General features: G+C 39.5%; 1 protein-coding gene across 7 annotated transcripts in view; it reads right to left on the reverse strand.

Moving 5' to 3' along the window:
• caskin1 (CASK interacting protein 1) overlaps window positions 1–17,759 on the reverse strand; it is a 102,529-nt gene that overhangs the window by 15,913 nt on the left and 68,857 nt on the right. For 4 of the 7 annotated variants that reach the window (XM_051073760.1, XM_018698616.2, XM_018698615.2 and 1 more), the window contains 8 exons: window positions 16,241–16,349; window positions 15,350–15,444; window positions 12,805–12,922; window positions 8,766–9,011; window positions 5,065–5,169; window positions 4,129–4,247; window positions 1,422–1,503; window positions 862–974 (listed from right to left, as the gene is read on the reverse strand). In XM_051073760.1, coding sequence (XP_050929717.1) covers window positions 862–974; window positions 1,422–1,503; window positions 4,129–4,247; window positions 5,065–5,169; window positions 8,766–9,011; window positions 12,805–12,922; window positions 15,350–15,444; window positions 16,241–16,349 — 987 coding nt within the window. The remainder of the gene's footprint in view (window positions 1–861; window positions 975–1,421; window positions 1,504–4,128; window positions 4,248–5,064; window positions 5,170–8,765; window positions 9,012–12,804; window positions 12,923–15,349; window positions 15,445–16,240; window positions 16,350–17,759) is intronic. The other 3 variants (XM_051073761.1, XM_051073763.1, XM_051073762.1) reach the window with 2 other exon arrangements.

The following is a 17,759-nucleotide window of genomic DNA, read 5'->3' on the forward strand; positions in this document are numbered from 1 at the left end:
GGCAAGCAATTCACACACAACCACCACGACCACCTGCTATTTACATATGCTTGTTGGTCTATCAGGCTTGAAATTATTATACAATAAGACATCAACTTAAATGTGGGCCCCCACACATATACAAAGACACACACACGCACACGCCGCACACACACACAGACACACACACAAACTCTACAGTAAATGACAGCTTACTGTACATGGTGTAAGCTCAGATTTCACGCCTCTTGTGTCGAACTAGTCCACCCACACCATGCATACTGCTGGGCACCTGCCAGCACGCACACACAAACACACACACACACACACACACACACACACACCGATATCTAACTAGAGTTATGCTTGCCTGAGGTGCACCGAGCAACGATTGAATTAGAGACATTTATCTCAGCAAAAGAAGAAAAATACTGCAATGGAAGAAGAGAAGCTGCAACCAAAAGGAGTGAATAATGATGGATAGCAGGTAATAGATAAACGAGAGAAGGACAGGATTCTCTCTCACAAACGCTCACTCACACGCAAGATTTCTCGTTCACAGATTCATACAAGATCAAGCCGGGGATCTTCTACTCACAGACTCACCGTATCATGGCTGCATCCAAACACTCGCAGCACGGATGAGGCCAGTTGCGAGAGAAACCGCTGGGACATCTTGGTGTGTGTTTGTGTCTATGTCTATGTCTATATGTGTGTGTGTGTGTGTGTGTGTGTGTGTATGAGTGAGAGAGTGTTGTGGTTTAGGTGACTGAGGAGCTACATTCTCTTCATGCTACAGTTAGATGTTGATAGTGGTGACTGTCTCCTTACTCATATGTGTTTGTAGAGGACTGAATCTGTGGGATTTTGGGACTGTCCTACCTTCCCCTCGCCTGGCACCTCCCCCTTCCTGGTTGCCGTGGCGTCATAAGGCGGCGCTTCATGGAGCGGACAGCCCGATTGGCTCGATGTCCGTGAGGAGCTGGCAGAGCCTGCTGGGAGAAATATCATTGGCCAGTTTCAAGCTGTCACCCTGTCACTGTAAACTTGCTTTAGTCAACAGATGAGTTTACTCATTATCCAACCTGACCTCTACCCACCTCTACCAACTGATTTCTGGTCAGTCTCCTCCATTGCTTTGACAAACAGCCAGTCAAAATTCTTGCTTTCCAAGATACAACAAACCTTCTTAACCAATCACACCCTTCTAAGCTTCCTCCTACATCCCCTGCCTTGGCCATCTGTCTGTTAAACCAGCCAAGATCTGTGTCTGTGTGCGTGTATGTGTGTGATATGATGCCATTTTTAAAAGACCAGTGGATTGTGACTGTTGTTTTTCTAACCCAACTCTCTTGCTCCCTGGTTTTCATCTTTCCCCTCTATTGAAAGATCTCACCAGTCTCATAAAACTTGCAAGTATGGTTACTGTGACCCTGTCCTACCTGCAGGTTGGTCTACCGACTTGGACTGCTCCAGCAGATGCTCCTTAGCTTTGGCAGACTGGGACAGGACCGTGGCTAGAAGCTGCACATACACATACATGCATAGAAGTGCACATAAACATCCATATTAGCATACATGTAACAACTTACATTTTGTTGCTTTGCAGTAGTATTAATAGATTTTTTTGACCACCTGGGGGCAGCAAAACAAGCTGTAAACAGTCCAGCATTCCCTCTCCTTTTAGCTCTATTTTTGGTCTCCACCAGCTCCTGAGGAAAATATCTGGCTGAGAGTGGTGACAGTGAATCAAAACAGTAGGTTTTTGGGTTTATAATACTGATAAGTGATGCTCAAACTATTAATTTCTTTCCTTTTTTTGGGGGGGGGGGGATGTACTTTAAAATGAGACTATTTAGCTTTTGCTAAACAGCTGCCACTGTGGCCATATATTGGTAAATTGAATTTCCCCTCGTTTCCAAAAATGTTCTTGAATCATTTGTACTGAAGCAAGGCGACAAGCAACAACAAACAGGTCAGCTTGTGAGGTACTTGATGCTTACTTCTTGTTTTACTTTTTTGAGCATATTGTAACATTTGCATAAGTAGAAAAGAGTCATTAAGTCAGCAAACTGACTGTAACTACATGGCAAGATCTATCCAAAGTTAGCTAATAATAGCCGCCATGGGCTACTGTTTATATCAAACCAAAGGCCTTTCCCAATCTGTGTTCTCTGTGCTTATGTTCTCGTGGACCTCTGAAATCAGTCACAGCCCAAGTACTGTTCCAGTTCAAGGCCTGCATCTAACCAAGTACAGATCAAATATTCGGTACTGTTATTATATTACTTAACAAAGTTTTGATATTTTTTCAGATGAGAAAGCAACTATTTAGATTTCAAACATGTGGTAAGTCAATCCAAATAATGCCTATCAGGAAATTTGCTCTGGTGATTCAGAGATGTGAGGGCTGACCTGGCGGCCGGTTCCTGAGATGACCGGCTGGCCAATGTTTGCTATTGTCCTCGGAGAATAATACTATCTCAGCAAACCCGTTGGCAATTCTCCGCTGGCTCTGTTTGTAGCATTTCGATATGTGAAAAAAGTGGTTTGTTAAAACAAAAGGTTTGTTGCTGCTGGTTTGCCTGAGAAGATGAGTTTCGGTGAGTTTATATGTACAGATATACCACCACATTTCAATATGAATAAAAAAATAAATATATACAGTGTAAATGAAAATGAACAGTGGCAGTACAGTTCATATTAAATTTCATAAAAAATGTTAATATACTTGAGAGAGATTGGATATCAAGTGTATGTCTTACTACACTCACTGTTAATTCCATCTTTTCCCCAAAAAAGTCTGTGCACCTTTGAGCAAAGATTATTTTGTTACAGTAGTTTGGTTCAGTTGTCCTGAAGTGTAACCACCAGAGCCAGGCAAAGCTGATGGTAAGTTCACAATCCCAAAGTACAAAAGTCCAAACTTACCGTATTGATATTGAGAAACGCCCCAAGTAAGGCTCTAGCAGCAAGACTCCTGAGTGTTTTAAACTTTGGATTTCAACTTTTTATTTTTTATAGAGAGAATGTATTATTTCAAAAAATACCAATTCTATAACCTCATCATCTCAGATTAGACTGATCACTGTGGGTTTGTCTGGAGAAAAAGTGATGGATGCTGACTCTTGTTACATTAATCACACTTAAACCTCTGTTCTGAACCTTCCAGTATAAGTACTGCAATAAAAATTTGATGAGAAATGAATGGAATGATACACAGAGAAGACAGATGCTACCGGTCAGTCTGGTCTGCACTTGGTTCTAATTTTGCTGTGTGGATGTTTTAGTGGTTTTAAAAAGTGCCACACTTGCACTTTCTTAACAAGACGCCTGCTGAAAATGTCTAACGTGCAACTGGCTACTTTCATAAGTAAATAACCATCTTAACAGAGGCTTCAGACTAACAACGCAGAGTTCAGAGCATCTCTGTTTTTGTATATAAAAGCATAGAGATAGATGATAACATTAGAAGAACAAACAACATATTTGGTATTCAGATGATGATGGTAGAGAGCGTTCTGTAACATGTGGCTACATATCATACATCACGACAAAATTTTCTGCAGAGCTTTTTTTTGTTTTTGTATTTGTTTTTTTTGTAGTTTAGAGGTAGGACTCAGGTGGAAAAACATACTTCTGTGCACCAATCAGGACTTCAAAAAATCAAAATGACTGATTGATTGATGACAGTTGTGGAGTTGCTTGGTTTTGTTGCCAGGTCACTGTAAATCAAATCTGTGAGTGTTAAACTCTTAATAAATAATCATTTAGGATGTTTTTTTTCCCCCAACGTTGTTGCTTCCTATTTTAGTCATGAATAGATAATGCTACAGAGAAATCCTTGCTGTAAGATTTGAGACCAGGTTCTCAAGGACTTGTAAAAGTACCAGTATATTAATCTAAATATAATCCATTTACAAACAAAGTCCAACATTAAAAATCCTACTCAAGTAAAGGTACAGAAGTACTGTATAATCAGCAAAAAGTATTAAACGTAAAACCAACCAGTAGCAGCTGATATTTGGCAACTTCTAGCTTCCTTTGATTGCAATTAATATCCAGCTCTTGGAATACTGGATAAAGTATATCTGTAATGAGTATGCAAATATTTGTTTGTATGTATGTGTGACTGTGTGTGTGTCGTACCTTAACCCCCTCAGCCTGTGCATGGAGGATGTGTGCGGCACTGCCGGCACTCTGACCGCTGCCTGACGACCTCACACTGGTGACACTGCCAGAACTACCCACACTGCTGCGGTCTCCACCTGTAACACACACACACACACACACACACACACACACACACACACACACACAAAACATACAAACATGCATTCACACACGTATGCAACCGCCCAAACAATATGTAGAGATTTTGTGCATACAGATGCACACATGCAACAAACAGATGGATGCATACAATCACACACACACACACACACACCACACACACACACACACACACACACACAGGCAGACACACATTGAGTGGTTTAGCTGATATCCAAAGCAACGTGGTAACAGGTGTGACTCTCCACTGAAATGCACTGGGCAGCATGTGGTTGGGTGGATAGGTGGACGGACGGACAGACAGACAGATGATTGTTGGACGACTGAAGGACGAACACAGAGGTGAAGTAAACAAGACACACCTTTTGCTTGTACACACACACACACACACACACTATCTTCTCTCTCACTCTTCCTCTTTCTCCTAGGTTTTCTTGTTCTCTCTCACAGGTCTCCATACATCCACTTGGAAAGACACACACAGACTGTAGACCGATGCAGATGGCTGCAGTCCTACACATAAGGCCACTGAGGTCAGCTAAGCTTTAGATGGAGGGATAAGCAGGACATGGGAGCCTGTCAGGAGCTGGTCAAAGAGTATCTGAAAGCCTTCAAACAACATCATCGATGAGCTCAAAGAAATGGATGGATTCTGATCCTGGGGATACTTGCAATACCATAGATAGGTAGTGCCAGTCAGCCTTTTTTGAATGGATGTCAGATACTGTTTGAACCCTGGTCAGAGCTTAAGGAGTCAGGGGTTGAGGGCTCAGCGCAGCGCGGCTTAGTTACCTGCCACGGGCTTGCGCAGTACCCAGATCTCTTCGTTGGAGCCTCCATGGGGCCCGCTGGATGGGGTGGGGGAGCTGTGAGGACTTGCCTCTGAGCCGCGACAACCTTCAACACAGAACACCACTGTTAGCCGCTAGCGACCCTAAACTGGCCTAGGAAGAACTGCTATCATTTTGCTAACACGGGCAGCATCAATTACTTTTAATTAATTCATTCATTTTCTTTTTACTTGTTTGGCCATTTTGGGGCAGGGGGAAAACCTATTTAACACTGACATATCAATGCCTTATAGAGTTCATATGGCAAATGTGTTTGTATACAGTAGCTTATTTGCACATCCAACAGACATGGTTCAAAATTTGGAGTAGTATCTCTGGCCACCTGATGAATTTAAGTTTAATATTCACTCTCCTTTTAGCTCTGTTAATATCTGGCTCTTTAGCTGCTAAATGCTCCACTATGTTTACTAGCTAATTGCTAACTTTTTCTGTCTGCCGTTTGTTATCACATTGTTTTTGCAGCTATCTCCTGCTGCTAATTTTGAGTTAGCCTTACTAATGATAGCAGTAAGGCTAACTCAAAATTAGCTAAGAAAAAAAAAAGGCTAAAAAGCTCAGCAGATCTGCCGGTTTATCACTATAAATGACTCCTCTCACGTTACACATTTGATCCATTGTTTATATAAAAAATATTGATTAGTGCAGCATTAATGTAGGCTCAAACCAGTATTAGCTATCACGTATCCATATACCTGACTTTGATATCATGAATTTTACAGGATTTTGTACTTAGAATTGTTTATTATTTTGAAAAAATATAATCTATTATTGTCACATAGTTATGTCGATTTGATAAAAGGTTACTTTTGTGCTTTAAAAATATTTATATCAGTTTTACCATCCACTGTATTTAAAATCATCTAAAATGTGAAGTACACTGGACACTTCAACTGTCAAAGTTATGTACAGTATTTGTCCCTCACAAATACACCAAACAACTGCCAGACTTCACTAACGACTGACAGGACAGTCAACTCTTGCAGATTACACTGGCATCCATTAAGATGTTGGTAAGTAACCAAAAGAAACTATTAGAAAATGTTGATTTTTCTAGATTTAAATCAAAAACCACAGAAAATTCTCAACACAAAAAATCATTTGTCATAGGCAAACTGGGTTTGCAATCTGCCTCATTTTCTACAGTGTGTTCTCAACTTGATATTTTTAGAAAGTTAAGGGTAAAGTGGGATTAATTAAATTAATTATAAACTTATCTGTAAAGAAGACAAGAATTACAGAGGGGCCAGTAGGAGAGCAGGATGATAGGGTAGAGGCGGATAAGGGAGGCTTTAAAAGGATATTTAAGTTTCAAACTCACTTACACACCACACTTTCATTCTTTCTTACATGCTCTCTCACACACACACATACACAGAAAAAAATACAGGATATATATAGATATATGAAAACATTTATATACCCATAGTACATAAATAAATCCATAACATGAATATCTGTGTATATACACATATATGCCATAATGTACATACACATACATATATAATGCATCCATAAGTGTGTGATTATATATGTAGGCCTTGTCAAAATGGGGCTGCTGTTGTGCATTTGGAGAGTGTCATAAACCATTATAACCATCTTAAGAAAGGTTTATAAATGGTTTATATGTGTGACCAACAGTGCTCTAGAGAAACACACATAAAAAATCCTTTTGCTTTCATGTGATGTCACAGCTCTTTCTTGTGGCCATTTTGCATCCCTCCAAGTGACCTCAGACTGATTTCATGTTTTATAAGACTATGGGCAGCCTTTGAATTGAAATCACTTCAGGCCAAAACTCAACTTGACTCATTTGAGAGGTATCATATTTTTTTTATATTCTATCATATCATATTATTTGGCTGCTGCATTCCCATTTTTGGACTTGCTGTATTACAGGAAATTTGCCTAAAGAAATGTATTCTCCTGGAGGAGACAAAATGGTGTCCAGTGAAGGTACAGAGTTTACAATCAGTGAATACCTTACCTGCAAAACATTCTGGGTGACATTTTCTAACAATGCATTTGTGTCACTTACATAACATTTGACATTTTACACTTTAAAACTTGCAAATCTTTGCATGTAATACATCTACATACATTTTCAGCATGTAATTCTAATATGTTGTGACCTTGAATGACTGTATAAAAGCTAAAGACTGTTCAGAAAAAATTAGCATTATCCCAGATGCAGTATTTTACATCTCCAACTAAACCTCTGACAATGTTCCAGCCTTTCCAAGAACAAATTTATATTTCTATTGAACAATTTCACTGAGACTCACTGGTAGTTTCAGATTATGTTAAACTTGTTTGTTTAACAGTTGTTGTTCCAGACTTATTCATCTCTGCAAAGCCTGTATAAGCACTTTACTTGACCATTCCCACTGTTCATCACAATCACACACACATACTCATACACACGCACACACACACTCAAGTTGCGGGTATAAGTGCAAAGTGGGTAAAAGTATTGTTAAAATGATCAGACGTGACAGTAACACACAGGACGAGGACAGAACAAAAAACACGCTGTCTGGTCAGTTGCGTATTGGGCATGTGTGTATAGGAAACTAGCAGGGTAGTTTTAGGGGGAGGGACAGTAGTGATATGCAGGGAAAGAGGAAAGAACAAAGAGGAAGGAAGGGAAAAAAGAACTGCGAAAAACAAGGAACCATGACGTTTAACTGAAGCACAAACCAACTCAGGAGAACAGAGGTCTGTGGTAAAATGGTGAATTTTCCCTCCCACCTGACATCTATTCTTCTTCTTCTTACTTGCAAAGAAATTCAGAAAAAGATTCCTGTGTGCAATGGCTCAAAACCACATCTTAAAATCCATACCACTGCACTACATTACTTTATCACCTGTTTAGATGTTTTCTCCTCTCCCTTTCCTATTGACAAAAATGCTAAAGCAGTGACTAGACCTGCATGAGGAAGATGTGACTTTGCATTGTTTACATACAGACATGTCTTACTTCAGAACAAGTGAAATAAATAATGTGCTTTAGGTGTTTTTATGGCTGACTTTTGCCCTGTGAAGAGCTGATTAACATGGGACTGATAGTAGTGTTGATTAGTAGCCATGAAATGAAGCAACTGGTATGATTTAGAATCAGAGAGGCTGAAGGTTTAGTTCAGCTATAAATTACAAATACCAAGGCTGGATTTCATCCATACTTCATTTCCTATGAACTCCTTGCATGTGTTAAGGCAATTTGAATCCAGTACAGGGGTAGTTGACTCAAAGTTGAGTAAATATAAATGCAAAAAGAATAATTTCTCTGTAATATTTGAATTACAACAATGATATAAAAATAGCAAGTGGCCTTAACACTTTAGAATCCTATCTAAAACTGGATTTTGGCTCTCAGTAATGGAGATGACAACAGCAACAACAGAAAAACAAAAGTTATACAGTATGAGCAACACATAAAATTACATAAATAATGATCCATAACAGAAAACTTTAATGGATGCCTCCAACACTTACAAAGCCAATTAGAATCTTACATGACCAATAGAATTTTTATCCTGGCAGACACTGAAAAACACCAGAGGAAAGCATCCCTTGAAGTTTTAATAATAATAATAATAATAATAATAATAATAATAATAATAATAATGAAAAGGGGCCATGTACCTGGGGCAGTGGGTGTGTCTCCCTGTGGGGTTGTCACGGGCGACCTGTTATAGCCAAAGGAAGTGAAAAGTGGAAGCAGTGGCTGATGGGAATGTGGTGGAGGAGGAGGCGGTGGAGGCAGGATATGGATCTGATGGAACGTGGTGTCGTTGCCGTTGACTACCGCGTTGGCAGGGGCAACCGTCGCCGGGGGAACCAGCGGTATCTTTTGAAACTGTTGAGTGCAAATGACTGTGCTGGCCAAACCTAGATAACACCCACCGTGACGACACACCGAAACACACACACAACCAGCCAACAGTGAACCACCGCCACGTAACAAACAAACAACAAAACAGAGAGTTACACATAAGAAAAGGGGGAAAAAAACAAAATTAAAAACAATGGCTGAAGTTACAAAATTAAACAAAGAAATCAAAGGTAATGAAGGACACAGCTGATGTTAAAGTTGGGAGGTTGGATAGAAGGAGAGGACAGACAAACGGGCATCGTTGAAATGAAATGTGGTGAAAAGGGATGATGGATGGCAAAACTGGAGATGGTCTCAGGGACTGATAAGCAAAAGCTGATAATCAAGAGTGACCTTTTTACTTTTGACATGTTTGAATGTTGCCTCCTGACTTATCTGAGTTTAAGCTGATTGTGTGGCAAACCAACTGTATATCACATATATTCTGCTCCAATCCAGACAAGCCTCCCCTCATCACTCCTCCAACCAACATAACACAGACAGAGTTAGAGGGTTGCCTAGGTAGCTAGCTTTAGTGTTGAATAGAATAGAGCAGAATGCCCTTTATTGTCATTATACTAAAGTCTCCTTTACAGTTCAAATATACAAAATAAACAGAAACAAAAAAATATATAGAAAAGATATAAAAACAATGTGACTGTATGTACAATGAGGTATAGAGTTAAAGCTCAGTTACATTTGCATTTTGAACTTGAGACACCAAGCAATAATATGTTGTGAACATGCAGCTTTGTCCAATATTGTGCTCAGCAACATTTTCTCAGATACACTGCAACAAGATAGATAGCCCTCTAACTTAACAAATGAAGCACAACCCATAAGCTAGCTCAGACAATCAACTTGTGTCCAACGCTTCACTTACATGGCATACATTAGTCAACAAATTAATTTGATAATATTAGTGCGCTTAAGTTGTCAATGCCCTGATCACTCTTTTGCTGCCATGCCTGCTGCCATAAAGATCACCTGAGAGCTAGCTGTCACTTGGTGCTGCTGCAGTCGCTGTGTTGTCGTCACTCCCAACTCCCTGCTATGTGGAGTTTAGGACTTTGTTGTAGGGAGTGACAAGGTCAGATTCTATATGCAGAATATCAAAGCTGTACATACTCTACATTTACATAATAATCTGTTCCTTTGGAGTTGGCTCACTGAAATTTCATCATATTTACACAAAGTAGAGGTCACAAATGAGATAGATTAAATTACTTTTGTATTAGCCTAGCATAGCTCAAGTAGGTGAAGGTGTGTTACATTTCCTGGATGACAAAATGTTAAAAACTAGGCAATGTATTGGTAGCCCTTATCTTTTAGATATAAAAACCATTTGTTTCATGTTAGCAAAAACTTTGCCCTTCACTGATTACATACGAATTATTAGCATCCCAGCTGCTGTATGTCCAGTTCAGTACATGATCATGATGACTTGACAAACTTGAGGAATCAGACAAACCTCCCAAATTTCCAACTGAAAAATATTTATAGCCCACTCTAGCCTACTTAGCTACTGAAATACTTCATCAGTTACTGTCAATAAAAGAGTCAGTCACTGGTGATCACTGACTAGACAGAGTGCTTATAAAGTTAGCTTCATCCATATATGCATTTCTGTTTCCCACTCTTATTGTGATGGCTGCTGCAAAACTGTTTGTTTTGCTAATTTTTGCTAATATTTCTGTTTAGTTGATGTCTTAATTGACTATTTCTTTTGGTTAAAAAAGTCATACGTATCATCCCTGTTCATGGAAAAAGAAGGGGTAGATGAGAAGTACAGCACATGTACAGGAGACTGGCTAGGGAGGAATGGTGGGAAAGAATAATAATTAAAAATGGATGAAAAACAGCTGAGTAAATGAAACCCCTTGCTAGAACAGCTGCTGTGGCCCCCAAGTGTGTGTGCTGATGTGCCCTGGCAGTGATTAGTCATTGTGGCTCTGCAAGCTGAGTGGGAGTGCTCCAGCTGTTTTTTGTACTGTATCCACAGCTGTTATATAGAAATATACTGTATGTTAGGACAGGTGTAGCAACAATTGCATATTTCTCAACCATGAAGCAGGTTCTACAGGTGGTAAATGGACTATATGGTATATACAAAAGAGCAAATGACTATAAGAAGGGGCGGCCATATGCAAGAGAATAATGTTAAAGACAAGTGAGTGAGAATTTTGTGATCACAGGGGATGAAGCAGATCATCACAAAGAGACAGGCTTACAGACTGAGACAAGAAAACATATTACTACAGAGAGACAGATGGACAAGCAGAACAACCTGACCTACAGACAGACACCAATAGACAATTAAAAACATCTGAGCCTCTTTGTGGCGGTGCAGTGATGGGATGGATGTAAATGTGTTCTGTATGTCTCACCAAAGATATTAATAGCTCATTGTGTTGATATAAGATTGGAGGAGGTTAAATTAAAGGGCAGAGTTTTTAAGAGTTTGACACTGGTTGGTCAGCTTACCTGTTAATTAATGAAACTCCAGAGATGACACCAAAATTCTACATGTTTCTCTGGCAGGTCTTTCACTTTATTAGAAAACATCTTGTTTTAAGTTTACACAATAAGAAATTCAAAAAATAGTTTTACATTTTGGGAAATATTTACTGGCTTCCTTGCCAAGAGTAAGATGAGAAGACTGATATGACCCTAATTTCTTTATGGTAATATGAAGCTAGCACTAGCAGCCAATTAGGTTAGCTTAGCTCATCTTAAAACCTTGGAAAAAGGAGGGAAGAATTTGCCTGCCTCCACAAGGCATCATTTTTATCTTGTGCAGTTATCCTAAACTAGATATATCATGTTAATTACTGAGATTTTAGAGGTGCTGTTTGGCAGGTTTTGTTACCTTTTGTCAGAGCCAGGCTCGTTGTTCCCTCTTGTTTATAGACTTGGTTCTATGTTAAGCCAGCTGGCTGCTTGCTGCAGCCACATTTAGTGCGCAGGCATGAGAGTATTATTGATCTTCTTAGTAAGAAAACAAACAAGCATATTTCTCGAAATGTCAAACTAGTCTGTTTATCTATGGAAATAAACTTATAGCCTTGGATTTACTCTTATTTACCTGCTATCATTCAGCAGCTAATGCTAAGTGGGACAACTGAGAACTGAAACACATAATCAACCAGGAACATGTGTTCTCATTACTTAACAGGTAATTTCAAGCATCCATCAGGCCAAACTCCTAAAAGTTCAGTGTTCATTCAGGTGGAGTTGAAGAACAGTTAAAATTCTGGTGGAAGTGAAGCTAAAATGGTTCATGAACATTAAACTTGGATTACACCTTCAGTAATGCAAGGATGACAGCTGGGTATTTGGTACCACTGTACTGCTGGCAGACTCTCAAACATCTTCTCTTCGACTGTGTGAGATGAAAGCGATGAAGTTCTCTAATATAACTTTTCTAACCTGTATTCATCCACGGAGAGTTGACTAACTTAACAGTTCTAGAGATTCAAACCTGAGATCTGACCAGTGTGATGACAAATATGTGCCTGTTGGCCACTGTGCAGCTCCACTGTAGTAGATGGCAAGGTCAGGTGACTTCCTCAACTGTTTATGAGAGAGGCTAGAGCATTGTTCATTCACTTAGCTTCACTTTTCTCCATTTTCTTCTCCTTCTTCTTTTTCTATCTTTCTCCAAGTTCTTCCTCTGTGTTTAGTACAAATATGTGTAATATACGGTATTCCCATGACTGATTTGCTGACATTTTATCAGACAGTCAGCGTGGTCGCAATCTTAAACTCCACCGCACACTCACATGCACACACATAGGAATGCAAACACACCTGTGCGCTTGCTGATGACTTCTACCATGGTGGACGGGAAGTAGCCCACCCGGTCATTTCCTGTTCGGTTGTCATGGATACAGCCTTTCCAGCGTCCGTCAGGGTGCTGCTCCAAAACCTGTCAGGAAGACATGTATACAGACACATAAATGAAATAAACACTGTTTAAGTTTTGTTAAGAACATAGTTTTACTTTATTGCATTTGTACCCCAAACTGAGTCTACTGGTATGATAATATTATTTCAAGCTATTCTTAGCTTTCCAAGTGTTACTGAAAAGCTGAAATATCAGTACCATCTTTTTTGAAATGAAAAACATTTTCTGTCAAACAGAAATGCAAAACTGCATTTGGAAAAATTCCCTGAGTCAGACAAGAGCAAAGCCAAATTGTTCGGTCAGACCCTGGGAGAGGAAACATAGGCATTGCTTGGCTTCCTTATTACTGTAATAAGTACCCCAAGGCTGCATGAATATTCATGAATGGTGGGCGGGCTGCAACATAGCGAGTGAATACATGTTTCTGTAAAACATATCCGTAGTAAATGAGGGAAACCACTCATTCTTGCATATTCATTAGCTATCTCACCAAACATGGAGCAAGAATTCTCAAATGACCTGCTAACACTTCATCAGGGCCATGTCAGCTTTTAGGTGATTAATTTATTCTAGAACTTTGGGACTGTAGCACACTTCTACCTAGAATATTATGGGATGACCAGATACAGATACTGGACTGTGTTGCACTGGCTCATCTGTTTAGGTTAATATGAAGCTTAGCGAAAGTTCAATCAGGGAGACTGTCTATCTGCACTGGGCTGCTGACTCTCAACTGCTTCCTGTTATCTCTAAGCCCCACCCACTAATTCTGTTTTCATCCAATTACAACCGTCGCTCATCTAGAGCCAATCACCTGCTAAGGTGTATCAGTTTAAAATGTTCTCTCTCTCTGCTGTCATTCAGCTGTCATTTCAGCATCGCGACGTTGTACGACTCTAGCAGTCAGGATAATTGTACCAGACTATCAGTTAGGACATTCTCCAGCCTCAAACTCTTGCTCTCTCAGTTCACAAGCCGGAAAGCACGCTGCAAAGCAATCTTTTCAGTCGGCGTTCTTCTTCTCCCGCACGGACCGCTGCTCCTCCGGCTGCTCCAGCCGCGACCATGCCGTCATGCCGTTCCAGCCACGCCGGCACCTGACGTCCTCCTACACATGCCGGTGAGATCACTTCAAGCTTCGACTCAGTCTTCAAGCTTAAACTACCTTAGCTCAGCGTTCGTAGCGCACACCCGTACAAAGCCCCAGAAGCAGTTAAAGTTTCAGTGCGTCGTTACTGTTCTCAGCCAATTCACGTTTGCTGGGCTTCCAAGCAGTGGTAGTAGTCTTTCTTTAATCTACGGTAGTGTAGATCTGATCCCTCTGCATCACCAGCACCTCAGCGGACGGGGTTTAATTAAAAAAAAAAAAAGAAGTCCGGTTCTGCTCGAGGTTTCTGCCTTTTAAAAGGAAGTTTTTCCTTGCCACTGTCGCCTAGTGCTTGCTCATAGTGGGAATTGTTGGGTCTCTCACGCAATAGCATAAGAGACAGTCTATGCTCTATACAAAAAGTGCCATGAGATAACTTTGTTCATGCTATAAATACTTGTCCTGACTAAGCCTTACTCACCATCACCGCCACCAGGTCTAGGCTCCAGGTGGGTAGTTTCCTATATTGGAAGCACCACTTAAAATCTGAATGCTTCCCATGGGGATCTACTTCCTGCTGGGGTCTAAGCGCCAAAACTCTGTTTCTCCTGTGCACAATAAAATTCTATTCTAATCCAGATTTGTGCATGTTTTTCTATAAGTCTCTCCTGATTGAACTACAGTAGTGGAACAGAGCCTGCAGCTCCTTCTAGGGACCAGAAAGTGGATTTGCAGGAAGAGGGGCTGTGCTTTATTCCAGGGGGTTCCAACCTGTTCTGCACGCCCACTTAATATGAAGTATACCAGTAATCCCTCATCACAGGTTGCATGCAGTTCAGTACTGATTGACCTGCAGATCGTAAATATTTGGTCTATAATTTCAGAAAGTAGATGTATATCACAATTTCCCAAAGCCTAGGTTGACTTATTAAAATCTACATATATTCACCTTACTATCTTAGGAGAGTTAGAAAACAGAAAATATTCACATTTGTTAAGATAGAAGAAATGACTAGAATGATTAGAAAATTACTGGTAAATAATAGAACACTATTGCTAAATAATTTTCTGATATGTTTATTGACTAATTGTTTCATACACAGAATTTTGTCATTTATCATTTATTCATATAAAAAAACATTCTACCTCACTACAGTCAAAGCTCGGCTAACATCACTTTGCAGCTCTGATGTCAGAAATGGTCACTTTGTGTGTCTAGTCATGATGACATTTTCTATTTTGTTGTTGATGCGGAGACCGGCCAGTGTGTGTGTGTGTGTGTGTGTGTGTGTGTGTGTGTGGTGTGTGTGTGTGTGGTGTGTGTGGTGTGGTGTGTGTGTGTGTGTGTGTGTGTGTGTTACCGTAATAACATCTCCTGCTTTGATGTTGAGGCTGGTCAGGTCGTAATTGTTGCAGTAATCTTTCAGAGCCCGAACCTGAAGGGCTGCTGATGCATCTGAGAGACCGAGAGAGACAGTCAGTTATACCAGTAGTACAGTATGACTAAAACATGCAATAAAATTATGGAAAATCTCTGTAAACCAAAATGCTACACCATCACTTTTCAAAATGTAACTTTTCAACATAACACCATTACCTCATTATTGTATCTTTCCCACTAAAGCAATGTACACATTTCATATATTCTGGGAAGCATCGGTTTATGGTAAAGCTACTGTCAGCAGCTAGCTTAACTTAGCACAAAGACTAGAAAGAAAGGGAAACAGCTACCAGCTAAACAATGTCATTTTTACACTTTATTTTTGGTACAAATTAAACAAATGTATAGATATAATTTACAAGTGAGCTTTAAATGTGCTAGTAGGCAGATTTTGTTACCAGTGAACATAGCCAGGCTAACTGTTTCCTCCTGTTTGCACTCTTTGCACTAAGCTAAGCTAACCGACTGCTGGCTGTTCATATCCTGTTTAGGGTACAGATGTAAAAGTAGTATCAATCTTCTCATCTTATTCTCAGCAAGAACCTGAATGAGCATATTTTTGTTCTTTACTTTATTATTGTAGCTTTATTTGTTCATCATTTTTACCATGCTAATGAGACTAGCTTTCTCTGTCACTCTATCTATATATATATACTTCCATCCATTTCTGCCCATTTTCTCATTTAGAGAAATAAATTGACTCGCTTCCCTCTTTTTCCTCTTGCATGCTTCCCCTCCAGCTTTGCTTCCCTTGACCCCCTGCCTGCCATCTATCCATCCATCTCTCCATCTCTCCATCCATCCATCCTACCTCTTAGCAGTTGTTTGATCTCTCTGCTGGCTTGTGTTGCAGTGAACTGGTAGACGATATCCAGCGCAGTCTGGCTGTAAGTGTTCCTCACTGTGGCATTGATACCACTCTGTAGAGGAAGAAAGAAGAGTGTTTTGATATGTTATGCCTATTTAATTCATTTTTTTTTGTTTGTTTATTTTATGCAGATGTAAAAATCTGAGAAATCAGAGAGTAAAAACACATTAGAACAGGGTATCATTTTCTGATCTGTTATTGTCAATTTTCAATTTAACTTTGTAACATCTATACTTATTACATCATACCACACATACTTATTTATACAATATCCACATAAAGTCCCCCTCATACTAATTAAACACCTTGGGGATATGCTAGTCTACCACCATGACGTCAACAAAAAATAACCCATGCTTGTTCATGCCCTGTAGCTGTTCCACTAATTACACCCTCCTCCTGTTTTTCAGCCGAGACAGAAGCCAGAAGCTGAAGAGCAATATCACATTCAAATCTGCTGAATCAAATGTAGGCTGAATGAACAAAGATGAATTCAGTCCGAAGTTGCTTCAGGGCAAAGACTACTAACCTTTCACAGCCAGGGATCTAAATGACAAAGTTAGTTTCTCATGCTGGAACCCACACAGTCATTAAACATATTGCCTCACTTGTTTTCATATAACCCATGGCATTTCAATGTCACCAGCACAAATGGGTAATTTGCATCATCTCTCTCTGGGTCTTTCTTGTATTACAGTTTAACAGCAGTTTTCATAACTGTGTCCCAGTTTTATCACACGGGGATATGGGGATTTTCCAGATCCTTTTATAAATAGGCAACAAGTCTCAAACACTACAACATTTAATGCATTTAATGCTTCCCAAGGAGCCCTCTCTGAGAGTATTTTCAGAATGATGAGACTATCTGTTAACCTATTATGTGAGGTGAAAATAGTAGTAATGTATCAAGTTCTTTCTCAGAAAAAGAAAAAACTACTTCACGTTAACATTTTGCTAGTGAGTGGCTTTCAATGATATATGTCACATCTTATCAGAGACAAATGTAGTCAAAATAATAAGTCATTTTTTCCAGTGTTTTTCATATTCTAATAATAGACTCAGTACCTTATAGAATAAGTACTGAGTCTATAATAATAGACTCAGTACCTTAAAATGCCTTAAAATCCCCTCCAGACATGCTTTAGAAAACATTAGAAAATTCAGCTTTTGATAAATAAAGTCTGATAGCTGACCTTTTTTGTTTTTCCACAAAGAAAGTTAAATTAACAAGTTAGAAATTCTTAAAATTACATATAAAAATCCAGACTATACAAATATTTCTAATTTCAGAGGTTTAACAGCTAAACAGAAGATGTCTCCTGTATCACTGAAAAGTCCAGCCCCAGCGTATGGGCACGTACACAAGTAAAAACTTGTGTAAGTTGCATATTGGACCATGTTTGCCTTCCAAAGTAGTTTTGATGTGAAATAAACTTAGTACACCCGCTGTACAACATATTTA

Source organism: Lates calcarifer, linkage group LG11, assembly GCF_001640805.2.
Source record: "Lates calcarifer isolate ASB-BC8 linkage group LG11, TLL_Latcal_v3, whole genome shotgun sequence".
In the NCBI taxonomy this organism is placed as follows: Eukaryota; Metazoa; Chordata; class Actinopteri; family Centropomidae; genus Lates; species Lates calcarifer.